Below are 25,820 nucleotides of genomic sequence, written 5' to 3' on the forward strand. Positions count from 1 at the left end.
AAACATGTGTTAACAGTCAATAAAAGTGCAAAACAACTGTGAAAGCTAGAGGGAAAAAACTCCATTTACTGCTTTATCCATTTATGAGCATAATTAGTAGATTTTAATCCATTCCCACAAAAAGTACAGTTTGTGTCTCTATTACCATTTAAAACACAAACAAGTTCTTGTAGGTTAAGTACCTTCTTCTCTAGGACACCATAATTATCATCACATATATTGTACATCTTGAATTAAGGCAAGACTTTTCTCATGAAATTTTAGGCTCAGAGGTCACAGTATGCTTTTACCTTTCTTTACTCCCTGTACTTTACAACAAACTCATTTCCGTTACCTTCTCCAAATTTCTTACAAAATGGAAATTTAAAAATGGAACTGTAATCAATCATTGATGAATGCTGACAGATTGAATAGGAACAGAAGGAAAGTAGCTTCTTATTGTGGGCTCAAACCATCTTATAAAAATTATGAAATCTTTAAGACTTTAATAAAACACCTTAATGTATTTGGGAGTTCTTTTAGGCTGGTTGTTTCAAGGCAAATAATTTAGAAATACAAGTTATAAGCTATGTAAAAATCAATAAATAAATGCATTGAACCATTTACTAGTTTATCTACAATTTATTTCTATAGTTCTACAGTTAAAAGTGAGCTACATAATAAAACAATTACAATAACAATAAAATACTTGGCATTTACTGAGAATTTACTCTATACTAGATAATCTTTTAGTACTTGAATGCATTATTTTATTTAATCTTCACAACAAACCTTTGACTGTATCTTGTGTGGGTATCAGTGTGGATTACTCATTTTTCTGGTCAATTTGTGCTGATCATCTGCATATATTTTTACCCTTTATCTGTAAAAGGTGGGGTCACAGAATGATTCTTTGTAGGATTCAAATTCTAACTTGAGAGGCAAAAAAGAAAAAGCTGAGCAAAGTAAGGAGAGGGATTAAAATAAGGTTTCCAGGAGGATTATTGCCTCATAAGATATAAATACTCATCTTAAAGTTTCAAAAAATTGGTTTTTATCTTACGTTTGCAAATGCATACCCTTTTATTAGCTGGGCTTGTAAGTTGACATTTTTCTCATACATATTTGCAAAACTGGTCCTTCCATTTGACCTGAAAAAGATTCCTCTCTCTGTTGTTATATAATTTTAGCTATAACTACAAAAAATAATAGACTCCCAAAACACTTAAGGGATATTTTGTGAATGTTTTTCTCTATGACCACAAGAGCATATATTACCATAACTTCTTATTTTGCTCATGTTTGTTTCATATACGTCCCCTCAGCGACTAAATTCTACTGTTTTTTATCTACTCAGAATAGTGCATAGCCTAGAGTGGGTGCCCCCCAAAATGTCTGTTCAATGAAAGAATGATTTCATCTGTGAGTTGAAAGAGTTAATACCTTCCTTTCCTGTCAAATGCACAAATCAGTTCTCAACCAGAAAACAGACCACCTATAGCTATTCAGGTCACACACCTGTTTCCTTAAATATCATTGCCAAAACACATTTTATAGTCTATTTTATTATTGTGCATCGACTTTCCCTAGCATTAGAGGTGTTTTATTAAAAAGCAATATAACTTCAATTTGTTTTTATGGTCACCTTGATGAAAGTAAAAATGAATCACTGAATGAATTCAAGTGTATTTTATGTATTTTTGAAATGGTACAAACCAACCATCGTCTTATGTTGGGCATCATTTACTCAATTATCCCAGAGCATCAACTGAAGTTACAATTTCCTGAAAAGGTAATATTTAAGGTAGACATTTGGCAAGAACATTAGTATAAGCACAAAGTTGAAAATGTTAATTAATAATTTTTAGGGCACAGTCAATGTTTAATGATCGGGTTTTCCTTTCAGATTCCTTTTCTTCAAACCATCTTTTTGGAGAAGAGGAAGGGAGGGCTCCTCAGAGACACATCATTGGCCCTCTTCTAGGTCTGAAACATGTTTTATGGACCTCATTATCCATATCTGTTTGTAGCTTCAACTACCACCAATATGCTGATGATTCCTTTATCCAGATGTGAGTTAACAGGTTTGCATTTCCAAATGGGTCTAGGAGCACTCTGATAAGCTCCTCAAAACTTGATGTTTCTCTGTAGCTACATGTCCTCTAGAGGTTCATATTTCATCTATTCTCAGTCAAGTTACCCTATCCTGGGAATCCTATTCTACTCTTGACCCTCTTCTTCAGCTCCTCGTATATATTCTATTAATTCCTTTGTCCACCTCTTAAGCTTTCTTCCCCCACTCCCACCCCTTGTCGCCATCTTAAATTCAAGCCCTCATTGCTTCTCTCCCAGGTTTCCTTAGTAATCTCATTGGTATCTTGCATCTGGTTTCACTGCCCTTACATTGCTCCAGATTGACTCTTCAGAGTTATAGTTCGCCTTATGTTGTACCTTACTTAAACCTTTATGTGTACACCCATTTTCTTCAGGACATAGTTTAAACTCCAAAGCATGGCATACAAGGCCATGGACACCTGCCCACTGTCCTTTCTGCTCAAGGCTGAAGTCGACTCTGTTCTCTAGCCTCATCTTCCCCATCTTCATATGTAGCCTTTATTTCAGGCATGCCAAGTTTACTTGCAGTTCTCCAAATGTGGCAAACAATTTCATACCTTTGCAAATGTGGTTCCTCTGGTCTATAGTGCCCTCACCCAAACAGCTATGAATCATTCTTCAAAACATATGTCAAGCATCTTGGAAGCCTTCTCTTACTCTATCTTGAATAAGCTACTTTTTCTCTGTATAACCATTATCTCCCAGGTTATTACACCAATCATCAGATTGCAATGCCAATATTTATTTTCTGTTTTTTTTTTAAATAAGTGTTTTTCTCATCTGTCATTCTTTAACCTGTAATCTTCTAAAGGTCAGAGACTGTATCTTGTTCTTCTAAATACACCCTGAATAATTTTAACAATATTAGTTTCTTAACCAATGTATGTTTAACTAATGAAATACTTAAACATTCTCTTTGTTGTTTGGGATATTTCTTTAATTTATGCCCCTTAACCATTTTCATCTTTATAGAGAAAACACTTGTATGTATTATTCTACAAATTATTAGATGTTTTCCAGTGGGATTTCCAAGGCTTGGAGAATCTTTGATAGCCATTTTTTAATAGGAAGAGAATAATAAGCTATCACACCAAGCAATTTTAATTAATGAATAAAGGAAGCTGAAAAGGTACCTTTCCTTGGCAAGAAAAGAAAGGGCAATAAAGCTGCTATATATAAATTATACTTTTATGTGCCTAGGAATTAAATTTATTTTAGGTATCAGTTTAATAAACATCATATATTTAATATACTGATTTATAATCAAAAAAATTGTGATAGTAAAAGCTACTATTTGGAACTAGAGAGGATTCAGTGCGTTGCGTCCTTGTTCTATTAGTTATTCCTTCTGTAGGAAAGAGGATTCCCTAAGTCTCAGGTTCCTTATCTGTACAATGGAACTAAAAATAAATGGGATAATGTATGTAAAGGGCTTAGTGCAGTACCGGGTACAAAGCATGTAAATGGTAATCATCATCATTATCATCATCATTACCTGTCTCAAAAGTTTACTTTGGTGACATTATTCGACAAGCACATTTACAAAACTTTGCAAAACGTAGACTGCTGTGTATATAGCATTAGATACTATAACTTAAATGAATAAGCTTGTTATTTGTGGCTTACCTTGCCAAAAATTGAAAAATATTGCCTTTAAATACATCAGTTTTTGAGATTTGTGTTCCTTGGCAGTTGGAGATCAGCCAGCACTCACGCCCTCAGTGAACACCTTTCGTCACTGTGGGCACCGTTAAGGATTGACAAATAGGCAAGTTTCCCCAGGAGTAAATGCTTCTTTGTCTTTCTATATCTTGGGAGACTATGAGTAAATGCAGAAGGAAAGCCTCCCTCATGTGTACCTAACTGCGGAAGTGGCTTGAAAAAGCTCCAGCTGCTATTTGGCCACGGGTTGGACGAGCTCAGAGCCAGTAATCTTACCTGCCGGGTGATATTTGCACTGAGCTTCCATCGCCTCCCTGCCAGTTTGGCCACTGCACACTGCACCTTATGTTGAAGGCACTATTTTCCCTATTTCCTCCTTTGTCCGGATTAAGAATACCGGAAAAACCACAGAAAAAAACTCCTAGGTGGTTCTGGCTTTGGGACTGAGAAATCTGCGCAGATAAGACAGGCTTCGGATGCAGCTACGAGACGCCCACTTGAGGCCGGAACCAATAGTGACCAAGTGTGTGTCCCAGGGCGCTGCGGGCTCGTCCAAACGCTAACAGTGCTGGGCATCGGGCGTGTGCTCAAAAATTTGCTGAATAAATGTCTACACTGCACAAACTGTCTTGAGTCAACCGCATCCCAACCCAGAACATAATCAAGATATGTGTGAGCTGAAACAGAGTGCCATTTCGCAGATATAAAACCGGTCTTACTCATGCTTATACAGGAATAAAGACAGTTTAAAAAGAAAGCCTCATGTATTTTGTTTTGTTTTTGCTTTTCTATTCAAGAATGTTCCTCTGACTTTTTCAATTTGGACTTCAGCATAGCGTCAAACAGCAGCAGAGCAGAGCGAGAGACTTTTAAAGTCTCTTTTCCACGTTATTTGACGGTAAACGGCTCTGGCCCCACTTTTCCGTGCTGGGTTCAACCCTGGGTATCAAATTCGGGCTGGAGACGCACGTTCTGGCTGTTCAGCTCACCTGGGGAGGTGGAGGGGGCCAGCTCTCCTGCCCCCCCGTCCGCCTGTCCCTCAGGAAGCTTACGGGAGAAAAGGGGATAGGTGGTGATGGTGGTGGTGTCACGGCAGTCCAAGCATCCCGGGAGGGCGCACACAGAGCCACTGCGCTCAGCGCTCCGCATCTTTGCAAACTACGCGCCCGACACGCGGGCGCTCGGCCAGGGCCGCGGCGGCGCGCGCACGCGCACTCCGCGACCCCGCGCCCGCTCCTCAACCTTCCATTCCACGTGTTGCTTGTTGTAGGCGCCACAGGTTCCCCACCTGCGTCCGGGCGCTTGGGCGGCTCCGCCTCAGCCGGCGGACGTTGGAGGACTACGGGGCTGGCGGGGGCCCGGGCCAGCCGAGCAGTTCACCAGGCGCTCGGGCTCACCCCCGACGCTAACTCCGCCTATTTAATCCCGGCGGCTCCCAGTCCTCCTCCTGGCTCCCGCCCGCCCCTTTCGCCCTGGTGGTAGGAAACGCTCCTGGGTCTAACTCGACGTGTCCGGAAAGCCTCGGCCAGTTTCCCTTTCGTTCTGCGGCCGCTGCTGCCAGCCGCGCGGCTCCAGCAGACTCGCGGGCTCAGCGGCAGGGGGTGAGGCGCCTGGGGCCCGCGGGCCGAGCGGCGGGGTGCCCCGAGCACTATGCTGGACCCGTCTTCCAGCGAAGAGGAGTCGGACGAGGGGCTGGAAGAGGAGAGCCGCGATGTGCTGGTGACGGCCGGCGGCTCGCAGCGAGCGCCTCCGGCCCCGGCTCGGGAAGGGCGGCGGGACGCGGCGGGGCGCGCGGGCGGCGGCGGCGGCGCAGCCAGACCCGTGAGCCCGAGCCCCTCGGTGCTCAGCGAGGGGCGAGACGAGCCCGAACGGCAGCTGGACGAGGAGCAGGAGCGGAGGATCCGCCTGCAGCTCTACGTCTTCGTGGTGAGATGTATCGCGTACCCCTTCAACGCCAAGCAGCCCACCGACATGGCCCGGAGGCAGCAGAAGGTGAGTTGCGGGCAGGACCGGGCGTTTCCAGCCCCACTTCTTCCGCCCTGGGCTTTTCTCCCGGGAGAGCTCTGGGGCGCCTGTCCGCTGTCCTCCTGCAGGACACTGTATTTTTGTTAGTCTTGGAGGGCAAGGGAATCTTTGGAGGGAGGACGGTGCTTTAGCCCGCTGGGTATCGGGTTGCAATGGACGCATCTTCTTCCCCGCGGTTGGCAGAAGCTGTCAGCTTGGTCGAGACCGACCCGACAGCCCGGCCGTGCGGCCGTTGCACCCGGCCGGCTCAGAACGCAGCTCCTATCAACTTTAATTTCGAAGGGTAGTGGTGCATTCCTGTTCGCTTGGCCCTCCTGGAGCTGGGCTTTACCGTGGGTCTGAATGAGTGTGGAATCTGAACACTTTTGATAGCTAGAATTCTTTTCTGGGGAGAAGGTGTAGAAATGTTCTACAAAACAAAGCTAACTGGACAAGTTTTCCTGTACTGCTGTGTAACTAGGACATCAGATCCTGCGGGAAGGTGTGCAGCTTTGGAGAGTTGCTGTGGGTTAGTATTTACCGGTCTCGGCAGGCCTAAGGAAACACGCTCTTGATGAAAAATAAAGGATTGGTTCATAACCACTTCATCACGAAAGCGCTTTTGTCCCCATCCCCAAAGAGCTAAAGAGTTTCAGGTGAAATGTCTGCCAACTTTAGTTTTAAAACAAGACCCCAGGGTCTAATAGTCTGTAGCAGACAAAAGTGATGACTCAAAATTGCCCGAATTGGGTGAATGTTTTCGGTAGAAACTAAGAAATCTTAATAGAATGTTGAACCTAGACGATTCGCCAGAAATCTGCACTAGCCCCCTTAGTTTGGGACAGGATGTGGAGACCCAGAGAGATTGTATTGTAATTTGTCCAAAGCATACCTAGTTGCACAGATGTTTGTTAGTTTTCTGAACCATTAACTTTAGAATGTGAGGCATCTCTTAGAAATTTGGAGCACTTCTGAATTGACTTGTGAGAAGCTGGTATTTCACAGTAGATGCAGTCTTGCCATCACCCTCCCCCCCCCCATTTACCCAACCTCTTACAACAGGCCTCAACCGAGCAGCTGTTTTGAATTGCTCCCTGGGCGTACCTAGGGGTTGATTCTCTACAGTTGGTGGTTAATTACACAGATCCTTCAAACGCCTAATCCTCTAGGTAAGTCAGTCACAGAATGCTAGAGCTGGAAAAGACCTTGGGATCCAGGCAGGCCCTTCATTTTGGAGGAGAGAAGGATTTCTGAGTAATATTTTCGTATTCCCTAACCAATGGGGATGATAGAAGTCACCGTTTGTGAGGTCAGTTTTGAGTGCCCTGTGGAGTTTTTGTGAGCCTTCCATTCTGTTCCTAGGTGAGTACCACACTGTGTTGTCCTTTGCTTGCATTGGGTTGCATTACAGTCACCCAGTGCCTCTTAACTCTGTAGGGCAAGAGGCTTTCATCTTCAGTAGTCACTCTTAAACTACGTAATTTTTTGTGTATGTTGTCATATAAGGTTATGAATATCATCCAGTCTCCAGTTTTAATATTGCATTTAAGTTTATTTTCGGTGTGTTAAAGTATAAAAAATAACGTTTGGTGAAACTAAGAGGCTATTCCTGTCTGGAATATGATCACTGAAGATGCTTTTGCAAAGAGTCTCTTACTGGTAGCTGATTATTACTGTGCATACTTGTTGCATTTTGTTAATGAAATAAACTCACTTGTTCAAGTGGTGCAGATTTCTCTGACTCCTCTTGTTTAAATAGAATGTTTCTCCAGAAATTATTTGACTAGGCAAACAGGTGCATTCACAGTACCACTGAGAGGAGACCATTGTTATAACCTCCTTCAGACATCAACAAAAATCCAAACTGCAAAAAAGAAGCAAAACATTGCGTATGTTCTGTGCAAAAATACTTAGACTGCTTGGAAATTTCTATTTTCTAAATATTGAGAGCATTAAATGCTGTGAGATGAAGTTTTGTGAATTATTCTAATATTTTAAGGGGGAGGCCCCCAAACAACTTAAGTGTTTCCCTTATTCAAACTTATTCAAAAGGCTCCCCACTTTCTTTCTTTTCTTTTTTCTTTTTTTTTTTTTTTTTTTAACAAGTTGCTTGTTAAAGGGAACTGGAGCAATTCTTGGCAGTCGAGTTTCCTCCCAGGACAAAATGAAATGGGAATTGAACTATATTCCTCTGAATTTGATGCACAAGCCAATAATTAATGACAAAAACTTTGTCTTGAATTATACAGTTGGTTTATATAAAGGAAGTAACAGGATAATTGCAAAATCACTAATCCATTGTATATTTTTATTCTGTATCTTCAAGTAGTCAGACATCTAGTAAAAGGATTTAATAGCTTAAATTGTTGTAATTGAAATGCATATTGCTGCTTACTCATTTCTAACTTTAAGAATTTAGAAACTCAGAAATTGAGATTTGAAAGGGTCCTCATCTTATAAATGAAGAAAATTAATCACAGGAAGATAAAAGCCTTATCCTGGCAGTCAAAGCCCTCTCACTATTAGGGTTGGTGGGTTTCTGTGAACCAACTGAGCTGCACTGTTTTTTTGTTTTCCCACTTGGCTAAGATGGCCCACAAAGCTAGTAGGAGGTTGTATCCATGAATTGAAAAAGCTTAATAGCATTCAACTCAGTTGACTAAAACATGTCTGTCTTTGCTTTTGGCTGAAAAATTTCAGCTTAGAAGAATAATGGTGGTTAGCTTATGCCAGTCTGATAACTTCAGGCTTTACAGAAAACTCTGGGAGGAGTGTAGACCAGACACTTGACAACTCCTTGTACGGGGTGGTCACACCACCTAAATGGTTCACACATGCTACCAATGTGGAGTAACAAGCAGCCAATAGCAAAAATGACTTCAGCTGTGAATAACGCTTAAGCCTCTGACGCTTATTTACGTTGCTTACCTTTGCACCATCAGTTAACAGTGATAATGATGAACCATGGATGATTCTAGGTCATTGGTTAAAGGTGGGATCAGCATTGACTAGGAAACAACAATGATGCAGATAAAGCTAATCAGTTATTGCTTAATAAAGGCAAGTGTCGAACCTTTGGAAAACATTGAGACACTAAAGGAAAAATAAAGTCCATGGTGGTTAGAAGGTGGGGAGAATCTGAGAAACATGACTGCCATAGAAGAGGTTACGTATGTTCCATAGATGTGGGTTTATGGATTGCAGGTCTCAGTTTATAACTATTTCAGGTGTGCATGACTTAAAGTACTAACAGTTTTGGTTGGCTAGTCTGTAGGTTTCTAGTCAGTAGTTGCTTTGTTCATTATTTTATTAAATTTGGTAAGTCAAATGTTGAAGCCAACTATCTTAAACTAGAAATAATGAAGAGGGAATCAAAGAGACTAAAATGGTATCTAATAACATGTGATTCATCTACCCTTGTTCTTTGCATTTTTATGTGTCACTGTAATCTCACTAAACTGCCTTAAACCTGCTTATATAATCACTCCCACCACTTTGCATAATTTTCCACACTAATTAAGTTTGAGAAATGTATACAAATAATGTGAAATTGCAGATGGTGGGGAAGTAATCTCCTTTGGTAAAACCGATCAGGAAGAGAGCGCTGTGGGGAAATAGTATTGGGTGAAATAATACACAGTGGGTTCTACACTTGGCGCGTCTGAGTGTTTATACTGCAATAAAGTGGCCACTTTTATCCCTCTTTGGAAATGGCAGTACTTTCTGTAGCTTAAAAAAAAAAATCTCACTGCTTAGGTGATTCCCAGGCTCAGAAAAGACAATTTTATGAAAAAATGAGCTAGATTTACAAAGGCCAGGAATCACTTACCTTATGCTGGGGGTCATTGTTCCTTAGTGCTATGTTGTGCCATCTTTGGGGCCTAAGATACGACTGTGGCCTGATGTATTCTCAGCGTAGTGCATGATGTATAAGAACCTAGTAAATGCTTGTTGGATAGGAAGTGTCAGATTTAGTCCTTGTCTCGAAGAATTGGTGAGGTATAGGGTGGAGGCAAAGAATCAACCTCTCTTCCGTGGAAATTAATGTTCCTAAACATGTTTTGAGACCACCAGGCCTCACCCCACCCTCTGTAAAGAAAGCCATAAAAATGGTAATACCTGTTGGTATAGAACTAATGACTTTGAAGAGGAGACTTTCCCAATGCCACAACCAAATCCGAGAGACAAGCAGTGTAGAAGCCCCACAGCATGCCTTGCTCTCTTGCTTGCAGGTTTCCGGGAGATGTGGTGATAGTCTAAAAAGCCCACCCTCTCAGGGAGTTAGGAGAATTCATGCTTTGCTCCTTGTGCTTTGGTACTTTTATGGTGCAGAAGGGATGGGTTATGTTGTTTGCTGCTTTTAATAGGGAGTACATTGTCCTGTGAGGAGTGAGTTGGAAACCACACATTAGAGTGAAACCTCAGACTGGACTTTATCTCAGAGAAAAAAATTGCTGCTTGTTTCAGCTGATACATCCATCCCTCCGCAGGGTGTCTTGAGACAGCGGCACTTAATTTGGTGGAATGAGTTGTGCTAATGAGAACTCAAATGGATTAAGCGATATTGGAGTTCGCTTCTTTCAAAAATGAAATCAGCTGTAATTTTGGTATACATAGACTGCTTGTAAAGTGAAATAAAATATTGTAATCTGTGTGTTCCCTCTTTTAAATGGAAGCAGTTCCCTTCATTTCTACACTCACAAGATAAATGGCATAGTTTGTAAAGTCATTAAAGACCTTCAAAACAAAATTAAGAAACCCAATTGTCAGGCTGTTAGGTATGGGAATTCTGAATGGAAAATTCTACCAGTTATTGTTTTCTAGTGAGGCAGGCCTCTTGAGTTATTGTGCTACTTTTTATGCATTTCAAATTAGACCTTTCTTTGGGAAAGAGGGTGGGTTGCATAGCATGTTATTGCCATTTCAGTTTTTAGGCCAGGAAAACAACTCTAAAGATTGTAAATAGAATATCATTGGAACAAATGACATTGTTCCAAAGCTTTAAGAGTATTAAAAAAATCTAATCATGGAACTGTCCCAAATTTGTAACGTGTCACCTTAGGGCCAGTGTTTAAGTTACCTAAGGATTTTGATATTATTTCCTTTTCAAAAAAAAAAAAACAACAAACCCCTGGGTTTCTTATCCTTAGCTGCACATTAGAATCACCTGGAGAGCTTTTAAAAATCAGAGTGAAGTAAGTGAAGTAAGTCGGAAAGAGAAAAACAAATATCGTGTATTAACGCATATATGTGGAACCTAGAAAAATGGTACAGATGAACCGGTTTGCAGGGCAGAAATAGAGATGCCATTGTAGAGAACAAACATATGGACACCAAGGGGGGAAAGTGGGAGGTGGTGGTGGTGGGATGAATTGGGAGATTGGGATTGACGTACATACACTAATATGTATAAAATGGTTAATAAGAACCTGCTGTATAAAAAAAATTTCAAAAATTCAAAAAAAAATCCCATTATCCAGGTTGCACCCAAGGCTAATTAAACCAATCTCTGGGATTAGGGTCCTGAAGCTTCCCAGGTGATACCAGTGTACAGACTTGATAATCCCTGTTTTAAAGGGAAACTACAGGAAAATGACTTATAGTTTATGGCTTATTTTGACCTAGGCAAGGTGAAAGTATAATATTTGCAATAATGAGTGTGATTACTGAGTAAACCCGTATTACATATTGAGGAAAAGGTAATAGGGGTGCTCTAGGCAAGGAACAAAAAAATCTAAATATTTTAGACTCTATTGAACCAATACAGTGAGAGAACAGTGTGTATTTAAGACTTTTAAAAGGTCTTTAGTTTGGTGATATGTTGGATGCTATTGAACTACATTATCAATTGTGTAATTTATTCATTACAAAACCACGGATGGATCACAATATTTGCAACAGGAAATATAGGAGGGTAAGCCTGAGCGTTTACCCATTACAAAATGAACTGGAAAGGAGAATCTCGTGAAATCTCAAAGTTGGAGTTGACCCTGAGTAATGCCTAACTGAAGAGGGAATTTCACAGTGGTCTGGTCTTACAAGATCCTTAGCGGGTGGAATGTTTTTTCACTGTGCGCAATAGGAATGCGTATGGGTTTTTCAAAAAGTAAACCTTAGAAGTCATTCTCAAGTAATTGTTTTAAGTGAAATAATTAAAAACTAAGGACTTACCTAAGAGTGTCTTTATTTTTGTGCTATTTCCAAAACTCTAATGTTAGGTTAGACAGTAAGGAAAGCCTCTGTTTTCCTCAGATGGCATAATGGATTAAGTCCTTGGTTTGTATTTGGGAGCCTTCTACTTTGTACAGCATCACTGGTGCTTTGCTTTGCTTCTTGAAATTTTATCACATTGCTTTGTAAACTTTATGGTTTGAATATTTTCATTTTATAACCTTCGAGCTAGTAATGAATTTTTGTGATGGAAATGTTACTGGGGCGAAGGGTATGAATAATTAAAAGGCTGTCCTTCTCAGTCTGATAGCTGAGGTGGTATTTAATTTGCTCATTTCTGATTGCTTGGGAGGATGAATGTATATGATCTAATATCCTATTTTTACTTCTCTATTGAGATTTAGGTGTCACTTATTAATGTGTCCCCTTCCTCGGTATGTTGAAGGTAGCATTCCTTTGTGGAGGGTGTTCCTGTAGTCTGCCTTTCTGCCTTTCATTTGGTCTTTTAGATATAATTCAGTTGATCTTAAAAACTTACTTCTTATTTATATTCTTGGATAATCAGTTTCCCATCTTGAATTAAAATTTGAATCAAGGAGTTGACTTTTTTCACCCAAATAGCTAAGCAATTCTTGAAGCCTAACTTTTGATTAAGCTCTACTTTCATTACTAAGGTGTTAGACCAAATCATTTACATTCTTTCCTTCATTAATTCATTGATCAAATATTTATTGAGCCCCTACTATGTGAGTTGAACCACAAAAGGTTCTGAGACTAGAGAATAAAACAAGCAGAAAATTTCTCATGGGATGATGTTCGATGATGTATAGACTATTTGTATGTATTTCTCTTTATATCTGTTCCTAGGCTACCTATTCTAATTCATTAATCTACTACTTTTTCCTACTGCTAATACCATAATTATGATCTTACCATATTTTAATATATGATGGAAATCACTCTGGCTTCAGAGGGCCTGGGCTTCATTATTTTGTATTCATTCACTGCGAGAGCAAGGCATTTCATGTCTCTGGGCCGTGGGTTTTTCATTTGTAAATTGGGGATAATGACCTCATAGAATTCCTGTTCTGATTAAATGAAGTGATACATATAAAGTGCTTAGTGCCTACTGCATGGATGTGCTCCAAATTAGGTGCTATCATTTTTAATTTAATCTTGTTTAGGAAACTAGTTTATTACATTCAGTCTTCTAGGAACATAGCGTATCTCTTTAGTTAAGCTTCTTATGTCTTTGTGATGTTTTGCATTTTCATTATATAGAACCTTTGCATTTATAATTAAGGTTATTTTTAAGCATTTTATAATTTTTGTTTTCACTGTGACATCCTTCCCTGTTTTATTATGGATAAATGTAAAACTCTAATTTTTGTTACAGCTGGTTATATTACAGTACACTACTGAGTAATTAGTACTTTATTCTTCTAGATTTTGTAAGTAGGTGGTTGAATCATCTGCCGATAGTTATAACTTTTGTGTGGTCCAGTAGCTGTACCTCTTCTGTTTCACAGGGCAACTGTCCTAATACAATGTCTAGAAGAGTATGTATACTTCTTGCCAGTACCTTAGGCTTGGGCCAGGCTTTCCTGGGAATGCTTTCGGTATTCTACCAGTGAATATAGTGTTGGTTTTAGGATAATTCTGTTTTTATTACATTAAGAGGATAAAATGTCAGGAATGGACTCTGAATGTTCAGATTTCTTTTCTGCATCAATTGAGGTGATTGACTAGTTTTACTTTACTGATGTGACAGATTTCTAGATTCTTATTAAACCATATTTGCATTGCTAGGGTAACCCCTATTATACTTGAACTTTTGAAACAATTGACTCATGAAATGAACTACATCCAGAACCTATTTTTGATTTTTTCCTTTCCTTAGCCTATTAGATTTTTCTTATTCCAGATTCAATTGTGATGATTGCATAATTTCAGAAAATGGGCCATTTCTAGATTTTCATGTATATTAACATAGAGTTGGGCATATTTCTCACTTATTTTCTTAATCTTTAATGTTAGTTTTAAGTCTTCAGATTTTACCCTCCCTTAAAAAAAAAAAATTCATGGGAAGACCTTCAAGATGGTGGAGGAGTGAGACGTGGAAATCACCTTCCTCCCCACAAATACATCAGAAATACATCTACATGTGGAACAACTCCTACAGAACACCTACTGAATGCTGGCAGAAGACCTCAGACTTCCCCAAAGGCAAGAAACTCTCCACGTACCTGGGTAGGGCAAAAGAAAAAACAGAGACAAAAGAATAGGGATGGGACCTGCACCTCTGGGAGGGAGCTGTGAAGGAGGAAAAGTTTCCACACACTAGGAAGCCCATTCACTGGTGGAGACAGGGGGTCGGGGTGTGGGGGGAAGCTTCCGAGCCACGGAGGAGAGCATAGCAACAGGGGTGCAGAGGGCAAAGCAGAGAGGTTCCCGCACAGAGGATCGGTGCCGACCAGCACTCACCAGCCCGAGAGGCTTGTCTGCTCACCCGCTGGGGCGGGCGGGGGCCGGGAGCTGAGGCTCGGGCTTTGGTCGGATGGCAGGGAGAGGACTGGGGTTGGCTGCGTGAACACAGCCTGAAGGGGGTTGTGCGCCACAGCTAGCTGGGAGGGAGTCCGGGAAAATGTCTGGACTTGCCTAAGAGGCAAAAGACCATTGCTTTGGGTGCGTGAGGAGAGGGGATTCAGAGCACCGCCTAAACGAGCTCCAGAGACGGGTGTGAGCCATGGCAATCAGCATGGACTCCAGAGACGGGCATGAGACACTAAGGCTGCTGCCGCCGCCACCAAGAAACCTGTGTGCGAGCACAGGTCACTCTCCACACCTCCCCTCCCAGGAGCCTATGCAGCCTGCCACTGCCAGGGTCCCGTGATACAAGGACAACTTCCCCAGGAGAACGCACGGTGCGACTCAGGCTGGTGCAATGTCATGGCTGCCTCTGCTGCTGCAGGCTCGCCCCGCATCCGTACCCCTCCCTCCCCCTGGCCTGAGTGAGCCAGAGCCCCCGAATCAGCTGCTCCTTTAACTCCATCCTGTCTGAGCGAAGACCAGACGCCCTCAGGTGGCCTACAGGCAGAGACGGGTCCAAATCCAAAGCTGAACCCCGGGAGCTGTGTGAACAAAGAAGAAAGGGAAATCTCTCCCAGCAGCCTCAAGAGCAGCGGATTAAATCTCCACAATCAACTTAATGTACGCTGCATCTCTGGAATACCTGAGTAGACAATGAATCACCTCAAAATTGAGGCAGTGGACTTTGGGAGCAACTGTAGACTTGGGGGTTTGCTTTCTGCATCTAATTTGTTTTTGGTTTTTGTTTATCTTAGTTTAGTATTTAGAAGTTATCATTGGTAGATTTGTTTATTGGTTGCTCTCTTCCTTTTTTTATATATAGGTTATATACTTTTTTCCTTTCTCTTCTTGTGAGTGTGTATGCTTTGTGTGATTCTGTCTGTATACTTTTACCATTTGTCTTAGAGTTCTGTCTGTCAGTTTTTTTCTTTAGTATAGTTTTTAGTGCTGGTTATCATTGGTGGATTTGTTTTTTGGTTTGGTTGCTCTCTTCTTTCTTTTATTACTTTAAATTTTTAAACATTTTTATTTTAAAAAATTTTAATAACATTATTTTATTTTATGTTTTTCTTTCTTTTTTTCCTCCCTTTTCTTCTGAGCCTGACAGGGCTGACAGGGTGACTGACAGGGTCTTGGTGCTCTGGCCGGGTGTCAGGCCTGTACCTCTGTGGTGGGAGAACTGAGTTCAGGACTTTGGTCCACCAGAGACCTCCCAGCTCCACATAATAACAAATGGCTAGAGCTCTCCCAGAGATCACCATCTCAACGCTAAGACCCAGCTCCCCTCAACGACCAGCAGGCTACAGTGCTGGACACCCTATGCCAAACAACTAGCAAGACAGGAACACGATCCCATCCATTAGCAGAGAGGCTGCCTAAAATCATGATAAGGTCACAGACATCCCAGAACACACCACCAGACACGGTACTGCCCACCAGAAAGACAAGATCCAGCCTCATCCACCAGAACACAGGCACCAAGTCGCCTCCACCAGGAAGCCTGCACATGCCACCGAACCAACCTTAGCCACTGGGGACAGACACCAAAAACAACAGGAACTACGAACCTGCAGCGTGCAAAAAGGAGACCCCAAACACAGTAAGTTACGAAAAATGAGAAGACAGAGAAACACATAGCAGATGAAGGAGCAAGGTAAAAACTAACCAGACCTAACAAATGAAGAGGAAATAGGCAGTCTACCTGAAAAAGAATTCAGAATAATGATAGTAAAGACGATCCAAAATCTTGGAAATAGAATGGAGAAAATATAAGGACCTAATAATAAATAATACATAACAAGGACCTAGAAGAACTAAAGAGCAAACAAACAATGATGAACAACACAATAAATGAAATTAAGAATTCTCCAGAAGGAATCAATAGCAGAATAACTGAAGCAGAAGAACGGATAAGTGACCTGGAAGATAAAATAGTGGAAATAACTACTGCAGAGCAGAATAAAGAAAGAAGAATGAAAAGAATTGAGGACATTCTCAGACCTCTGGGAAGACATTAAACGTACCAACTTTCGAATTATAGGGGTCCCAGATGAAGAGAAAAAGAAAGGGACTGAGGAAATATTGGAGGAGATTATAGTTGAAAACTTCCCTACTATGGGAAAGGAAATAGTCAAGTCCAGGAAGCACAGAGTCCCATACAGGATAAATCCAAGGAGAAACATGCCAAGGCACATATTAATCAAACTATCAAAAATTAAATGCAAAGAAAAAATGTTAAAAGTAGTAAGGGAAAAACAACAAATAACATACAAGGGAATCCCGTAAGGTTACCAGCTGATCATTCAGCAGAAACTCTGCAAGCCAGAAGGGAGTGGCAGGACATATTTAAAGTGATGAAAAGGAAAAACCTAAAACCGAGATTACTCTACCCAGCAAGGATCTCATTCAGATTCGCTGGAGAAATTAAAACCTTTACAGACAAGCAAAAACTAAGAATTCATCACCACCAAACCAGCGTTACAACAAATGCTAAAGGAACTTATCTAGGCAGGAAACACAAGAGAAGGAAGAGACCTACAGTAACAAACCCAAAACAATTAAGAAAATGGTAATAGCAACATACATATCAATAATTACCTTAAATGTAAATGGATTAAATGCTCCTCCCAAACACCTAGACTGGCTGAATGGATACAGAAACAAGACCTATATATATGCTGTCTACAAGAGACCCACTTCAGACGCAGGGACACATACAGACTGAAAGTGAGGGGATGGAAAAAGATATTCCATGCAAATGGAAATCAAAGCTGGAGTAGCAATTCTCATATCAGACAAAATAGACTTTAAAATAAAACTATTACAAGAGACAGAGAAGGACACTACATAATGTTCAAGGGATCATTAATTTAAAATTTAGTTCTTATGAGGAACAGCAATGAGGTCTAAGGTGGCTAGAGTGGGTTTGAGAGAGGGCGAGTAGGAAGTGATGAATCTGGAGAGGTAGGCACGGGCTAGCTTATGTAAGTTCTTTAGGCCATGGGAAGGTCAGGCTTTAAGCGGGGTGGGGAGCTATTGAGTATTGAGCAGGTTCAAAAAGTGATTTTTTTTAAATCTAAAAAAAATTTAAAATTTAAATTTATTCCTGTCCTAGGGTCAGGACAGCAATAAAGATGCAGATGTAGAGAATGGACTTGAGGACACAGGGAGGGGGAAGGGTAAGCTGGGACGAAGTGAGAGATTGGCATTGACATATATACACTAGCAAATGTAAAATGGATAGCTAGTGCGAAGCAGCCACATAGCACAGGGAGATCAACTCAGTGCTTTGTGACCACCTGGAGGGGTGGGAGGGAGTTGCAAGAGGGAGGAGATATGGGGATGTATGTATATCTGATTCACTTTGTTATAAAGCAGAAACTGACATACCATTGTAAAGCAATTATACTCCAATAAAGATGTTAAAGTAAAATTCATTTTATATCCCCTAATATTCTTGTTTTTACAAATATACATTTTAACTTTATAAATTTTATTTTTATAAGTCATTAATTTGTTTTAAAGTTTCTTAAGTGGGCTGGGAGGCATAAGGGCATAGTTCTTTCATTTGGCTTCTTAGGATTACTTTCTGCTTTGTAATAAGAAAGTATGCAAAGCTATGAATTTATCTCTAGATACAGTTTGGGAACAATTTGGGATCAGTTTGTTACATAATGAAATTTTATTTTTTGCCAAATCTGTTATTTCAGATCTTAGTTTTTCCTTGAGCCAATACTTAGAAGAGTATTTAAAAATTTCAAGTGTTGAAGTTTTGTTTTCTTTTTAGTAGTAGATTTGTAATTTTATGCTGTCAGAGTGTGGTTCACTGCACTATTTCATCGTATATAACTAGTATTTTTACATCACAGAGTAGTATATACATGTTCTGACTTTAGTATTAAAGGTATTATATCTAAATCAGCATTATTGTAGTAATCATTCCTCTCTTGTCATGCTTACAACGACTAAATTATCCAGCTATACTTGTAGGAACAGTTGACCGTTGAACAGCATGGGTTTGAACTGTGCGTGGCCCACCTGTATGCAGATCTTTTTCAGTAGTAAATACTGCAGTACTACCTGACTTATGGTTGGCCTATGCAGAACCTCAGATATGGAGGAACTGGGTAGTTGGAGTGCCAACTGTAAGTTATATGCGGGTTTTCAACTGCGCCGAGGGTCAATGCCCCGAACCCCAGCATTGTTCAAGAGTTGACTGTATTTTTAATTTATCTTGCATTTCTAGAAGTATTCATGAATGTTGATTCCAGGTTCTTTATAAATATATACTTATGAGTCTTTATACTATTATCAGTGGAAAATAACTCCCTTTGACTCATAGTGTGTTGAACGATGATTCTACTTTGTACAAATTTTAACATTGAAAATACTTTCTTTGGGGGAGTTTATCAGATATATTGATAGGTATCCATAATACATCTACATCTATGCTCATATGTTCACCTATATACACTTATAAACATGTAAGTGTATATACACTATCTGCATATGTATGTGTGTATGCACACGTTTGGGGTTATTTTGTACTGAAAATTATTAGAACAGTTTTTGCCTGGTCTTTGCTTTTCTAAGAGTTTGAAGCATTTTTAGTTATCGCCGATATGATTAATCTCACTTTTCATTTTCAGTGTTTTGTTTCCTTTGCTTTTTGTTTTGTCTTTGCTGTATGGCATTTCCGCTCTCCCATTCTGGAGCCAGGGACAGGTAGAGTGACTTGATATAAATCTTCCTTTGCCTTCCTCATGGGGTTGTGCTTACTGTTTTGATTCACTGGGCAGAGCACACTTGCTTTAAGATGCTGTGTCTCCAATTTTTTTCATGGATTTAGAAGTTAGTGGACATTCCTCTGGAAAGTAGGCTTTCGTTTTACCTTTAGTCTGCAGTGTTTAAAATTTTTATGGATCTGTATGAGTATGTTTTATTGGAAGATGGGGAAAAATTAAATTCTGCCATGAAACCTGTATTCTTACTATTTTAACAAATTTAGGGAAATATATTCCAAATCTTATTTGATATGAGAATCTTATTTTAATTTGGTTCTCTAGAAAATATTTAAAACCCCAAATGCTGCTATAGTCAAAAGGCTTACAAAATGCTGAAATCCTCAGGAGCAATTCTGAAATATAACAAGATCTAGCCTGCATTTGTGAAGCTCTGGTTTTCTTAACCAGAAGGATCGTATGTGGTTTTCTTAACCAGAAGGATCGTATGTGTTCTTGAGCAGTGGTTAAGTAGGGAGACTGAGATAAAGCACATTCGTATTCGAATACATTCGTATTCTCCCATCTCTGTTTCAACTAGGGCCACTCTGCTTTTATTGGGATAGCCAAAAAGTTCGTTCAGTTTTAAGTAAAATACATTTTTCATTTTCACCAAGAACTTTATTGAACGACGTATTCATCAACCAAACGAACTTTTTGGCCAACCCAATACATGTTAGAACAACATATCTAAAATGACAGAAGGGGAGGATGAACTGTCTAATTATGAAAAATTAATGTGATTCGAGTGTAAAATCCCATAAGAATTGCCAGAGTTTGATTACCACATACTAGAATCCTAGGCTTTAGACCTTATTTTTCCTTTTTATTCCTTTACAGATATTTGAGATAAGTGATGTAGGGAATATAGAATTTAATCCAGCACAAATCTAATAGGTGAGATGTTGAATGTGTGGTCCTTCAAATAAGTAGAGATCAAAAGACAGTTGTCTGGAGCTCAGGAGAGAGATTTGGGTACAAGCGGTAAATTTGAGAATTGTCATGTGGATTGTAATCAGAGCCATGGGCGTGACTGTGGTGGAAATAGAATCCAGCCAATTTTTTAAAGAACTTGAGGATTTAAAAGACAAGAGGGAAGATTGAACTGGCAAAGGAAATGGAGAAGGAACAGCCAGGTCTTTAAGAAGGAAGTTAGCACGGCCTTTGTTGCAGAAAGTAAAAGAAGAGCCATTTCAATAGAAAGAGGTAGAAAATGATGTCAAGGTGCTGAGAGGTCAAGTAAGATAAGGATTGAAAATGTTAATTGGATTTATCAATATGGAGATAACTGCAGCCTTGCAACTCAGAAGTTGAATTTCACAGCCCACTTTTTCAAATGTTGATATCTCAACTGCATGTGGTATGCTGAATTCAGCTTTTCTAACACCTGAACAGCTTGACTTATAACATGGTGACTTTGCCACCCAACCGGTAAGCTTTAGTGCTGCTTTGTATAGACTGTTTTGTGGGGGACACTGTATAGACATAAATGTATATATATACATGCATATGTATTTGTGCTTTTGTTTTATAAAAGTGAAATAAAAATTATTAGCGAGGAACCTAGATTTCACATAGGGTGCAGCTGAGACATAGATCACGAAGTATGCTACAACTAGCAGATCTGACATTAATTGGGTACTTATTAAGTTTAACTGTTCATTTCAGTTTTGAACAAAACAATCTCAAAGAACTTGTGCAAATGCTGGCATACATAAATCAAAATCAAAGTGGGATGAAACCAGGCTGGTAATATTTTTAGCTTGATGGGAATGTATCCCTCCTCCACTGTCCCCTTGCTGTTTGTTTCACTTTCCTACTTCCAGTGTTCTATCATGTTTATGGGAATCCTATCCGAGAAGAATAGTGTTCTGCCTTTCCTTGCCCTTTCTAAATTGCTGTCTCCTCATCTGTAAAATAACTCATACTTGCTTCAGTAAGATGCTGTGAAGATTATGTAAAATTTCTGAAAAGTAACTAGCACAGTGCCTGGCATGGAGTAAGTAGATTGAGAGTTTCCTGTATTTTCTCATGATTTTCATGCAGGAAGGAACTTTCATTCCATAATGCATATTGCATTTAGTTGTCACATATTGAGGCAATATTTGAACAGATACTGTGTGCTGGGCAGTACTTTAGGCATTGAGAGTACACGTGTGGACAGGACAGCCCTCACTGAGGCTTATATTCTAGAGGAGACGGGTAGTTAACATATATGCATATACATATTAAGGGTTAGTGACTGTGGGATGCGGTCGGCATCGGCAGCTATTTCAGGTAGGGTAGTCCGCGAAAGGCTCTCCGAGGAGCCAGTGGTGGTTGAGCAAAACTTGAATTAAGTGAAGGACTGAGCCATTTGATGGTAGGGTGAGGGGGAAGGGATCCCCGATGGCATTAACTGCAAGCGCAAAGAGCCTTGTGGTGGAATAAAACAAGCTTGTCTTATGAAGAACAGCAGTGAGGTCTAGGGTGGCTAGAGTGGGTTTGAGAGAGGGCGAGTAGGAAGTGATGAGTCTGGAGAGGTAGGCACGGGCTAGCTTATGTAAGTTCTTTAGGCCATGGGAAGGTCAGGCTTTAAGCGGGGTGGGGAGCTATTGGGTATTGAGCAGGTTCAAAAAGTGATCTGATTAAGATTCTAAAACAGTCTGTACCTGAGAAGATCCCGTGCCACTACATGGCACAACTCCAGGGGCCACCATTTACGTGGAATTTAGGGCAATGCCTCAAGCGTCGTCCAGCCTTGAGAACAGATTGTTAAGGCAAGAGTGGAAGCCGGAAGACCAATTGGGAGATTGTGGCAATGGTTCTGGTCTGAAGAGGGTGGTAGCCTCAGGGGTAGTATAGGATATAGGTAGTATTTTCTCACCGTTTAAGTTCGTGAATATATTATAATGGACCATATGGTACTAGTGTTATTTTGAAGATGATAATGTGCTAAATCTATTTATGCTATTAAATAAAACATATTCATGTGGTTAAAAATCGAAGCCTTGCAGAACTTGGAATAAAAAGCTGTCTCCTGTCCCATTTCTCCCCAACCCCAGTTACATTTCCTGAGGGAACCCTTTTCACTCTTCACTGTGTTTTTAATTCTTCCGGTGAATCTTTTGTAAATTGAAATAAGATGCACAAACCACTTTTCGTCCTCCATCCTCCTCAGACTCCAGCCATTACTTCCTGTAGAAGGGGCAGGGTGGGGAGATCAAGCTCACTTACAAGCATCTGGCTCCTTTCTTCTAGTTGGCATGTGGTTATTTACCATTATTAGTCTGCTAGTTGACCCCAATATGTTCTCCCCTCCTTAGAAGCAACAGACTTTTTAGTTGAGAGCATGGCTACCTTTTCTCATCTTCTTCCCTTTTTTTTTTTTGTTAACCGGGGGACTGGGTATGCTTGTCTGCAGAGAATGTGGGTCAAGTGCACAGCCCAGGGGTATGCTGACTTTTTTTCTCGCACATGAGGAAAGGACTGGGTCTGTTCTCGCGACGAATTGCACAGGCAATGTCTCTGTTCTTAAACAATTCAAGAAGACAGGCTACACGTGGCTGAGATTTTGCTGAGAAGAGCAGAAAGTGAGTCTTGGCCAGACCAGGGAGCAAGTAAGTGGCAGACAAACTGTTGCCCCAAATTGTTCTCCTGTTGGCTCTTAACAATATGTAGCAATCAGGGTCTGTTGTCTTTTTCAGCTTCTTGTGGCTGGATAGAGCTAAAAGACTAAGTAAGTCCAGGCAAGTGGGGTATGAATGGAAGTGCCCAGTGCAAACCTTTATAGGCCATTCCTTGAAAAGAGGGACACATCCTCCCTTTTCCCACTGGCTGGAATCTCCACGTCAGTCATTCGAGCAGCCATTTGGATGAGGACATGGCTGCTGCCTGTTGAGGAGAGCAGAACGTGTCTGAAGGAGCCTGGGGGGACCTGATAGCTTTGCAGGGGAGAGCTGCCACATGCTCAGCTCTCAGAGGAATTGCACTTCTGTCAGGTTTATGCTAATTTTAAGTGATTTTAATTATAATCTGTTATATCCACATCATACCTAGACTTAGCTTTTTGATTTACGTAATATACTCACCCCTTTTATTTCTCGGTTTTTTTCCTCTATAGGCCTTATAGTTGTACTGTTTCTGCTATTAGTGTTAATTACCTGATGCTCATTTCCCCTCCTCCTCTTTGCTAAGTTTTCAGCTCTAGCTTCCCTGGCAGCTGTGGGTGGCCATGTGACATACGTTCTGGTGTATATGAGACAGGAGACAGTCATCTTGTGACGGAGGAAGGTACTAAGGGAATTAGAGATGCTGGGTCAGACACACTTGATTCTGAAACCATTGCCAGTCGCCCCTGCATCCAGACATTTTTGTGAGGAAAATACCCTCCCAAGGTTGCTAATCTACTTTATGGTTAAGACTCATTAAGTAAGAATGATTCTTATGGTAAGAATCGTTAAGTTTTCTGCTCTTTGAGTAGTTGCTTCAAGAAATTCAAGGCTATTTAATGGAGTTTACATCATCAAGACTATTTTTCACTGCAAAACCACATAATGTACTTGGTTGCAGTTCTTAAAATGTTATTTTTCTTGGGGTCTTTTTTTTTTCTTCTCTACCCATCTGTCTCCCTTCATTGCTTCCTTAAGTTGTCCAAAATTATAAACCGGTGCCTATCAACGGGGATGGTAAATAACCCCTAGCAGACGTTTAAAAAAGTATGGGGTGTTTTTGGTTTTCTCGGTTGATTGGGGGCTTGCCACTGGTATTTAGGGGGTGGGATCCAGGGATTCTAGAAATCCTGGAATGCATGCTGTATTGTCCGTCACACATGGCATTTGAATGCCCTGTTGGACATTTCTGTAGTTAAAGCCGGTTTATAATTATTTGAGCCTAGAGCATAACTCTTCATCTGCAAAATGCAAAGTTTTTTTTTGCATGGGTTTACTAAGTTATTTTTCTAGAACAACTTCTGGGTAAACTGAAGGAAGATTGAACTTTGTCAGGAGCTTTCCTGAGAATTGCTCACTATTTTGAAAAATGTCACCAACAGCAATGATGCTTCTGATACTGTGTTACCAATACAACGTGCTTGTGTCAGCCTTCATTTGCAGTTGTCACATTCTCGTTGATTTTATGGATACGTATATAAAAACTTCTTAGCCCTTATTTCAAAATGTCAGCACTCTGTTTTTGACAACTTTCTGTTAAATATCGCCTAACTTCCCGTAAGTTCTGACTTCTTCATTATATAAAACTAGATGCATACATCCACTATCTTGTAGACCAGCTATGCCTAAGCATTTACATACTAATATACATGTTATTTCAGTTACTTTGTTTCTGTTCCCGTTAGGATGTTACATGTTTGAAAACGTCTGTGCAGATAATATACCTAGGGATAAATTTCATTGCTGCATAGCAAAAGGGTTATTGTTCTGTTTTTTTGCAGTTATAGGGGGTTTATCAGTTAGGGCCCAGTAGGAGATAGCCTGTTACACTCCAAGGGACAGTTCACAAATGAGAGGGTCAGGCAGGTTTAACAGAACCAGTGACGGGATGGTGAAGCATTCAAGAGTTGGCTACAGCGGGAAGCCCTTACTAGCCCTGGGCCTCCAAGAGCGGGAGGAAGGAGGGAGAAAGGCTTCCTGACAGAGGCTGTGCATGGCAGGGAGGGAGAGAAGGGCGTGACTTTGCTGCCTTTGTCTTCCTTCCCTCCGATTCCTCTGATGCTGGGAAGGGAAACCCAGAGAGAAGCTGGAGAGCAGAAGTGCTTCCTGTTCTAAGTCATTAGTCCGCCAAGGCACAGAACAGGGTAGACAACAGGGGAAAAATAGATCTGGAGGGCAAAGGGTAATAGCCAGCACAGGGGCATGTCGCACATGTGTCTGGTTAGGGTTGAGAGTCACTATTCCAAAGGATAGCATTCATCTCTCTCTCTACCTTTCTCCCCTCGTGTAGCCTTCCTCAGGCGTAAGGCTAATATGAACTGGTGTTTGGACAGCAGGCTGAGTTGCCATTCTCCCTTCTTAGTTCTTTTGAGTTGGAAACACTTTTTATTTTTTTTCTTCTTGTTTGAACCTTTGCACATGCACCTTTGTAAGAAAGTGTGATAAATTTCCCAAATCCATGCAAGTCTGTAGTTATCTTTATTTTGGTAGAGAAATGGGCTGGCCATAGACGTCTGGGTTGGAATCATTTTCCCTCAGACCCTTGAAGGCATTGCTTCACAAGTGTTGTTAATGAAAAGTTTGAAGTCTGGTGTCATTTTTACATGACCCATTTTTTCCCTGTCTCATATGCTTTTACTGTTCTTTATTTTTAGGGGGTTCTAAAATGTTAAAACAATCCTTTTGGCTTTTAAAGAATTTGTTGTGCTAGGCACTTATTTACACTCAATATGGCTATGGGAGTGTGTCTTTCAGCTCCTGGAAATTCTTGTATTTTTGTGAACTTGAAATGGAGGGAGGCTGGGTGGTAAAGGGTGGTATTTGCTTTTCTTTAGGGTGAGACAGCTTCTTAAAATCATGCTACTGTCTT

At 40.6% G+C, this 25,820-nt stretch overlaps 1 protein-coding gene across 7 annotated transcripts in view; it reads left to right on the top strand.

Moving 5' to 3' along the window:
* Positions 1-5,321: 5,321 nt before the first annotated feature.
* CADPS2 (calcium dependent secretion activator 2) overlaps positions 5,322-25,820 on the top strand; it is a 544,229-nt gene continuing 523,730 nt past the window's right edge. For all 7 annotated transcript variants that reach the window (XM_059073595.2, XM_067042266.1, XM_059073599.2 and 4 more), the window contains exon 1: positions 5,322-5,748. In XM_059073595.2, coding sequence (XP_058929578.1) covers positions 5,407-5,748 — 342 coding nt within the window. In that variant the 5' untranslated portion in view covers positions 5,322-5,406. The remainder of the gene's footprint in view (positions 5,749-25,820) is intronic.

This window comes from Kogia breviceps, chromosome 9 (genome assembly GCF_026419965.1).
Source record: "Kogia breviceps isolate mKogBre1 chromosome 9, mKogBre1 haplotype 1, whole genome shotgun sequence".
NCBI lineage: Eukaryota > Metazoa > Chordata > Mammalia > Artiodactyla > Physeteridae > Kogia > Kogia breviceps.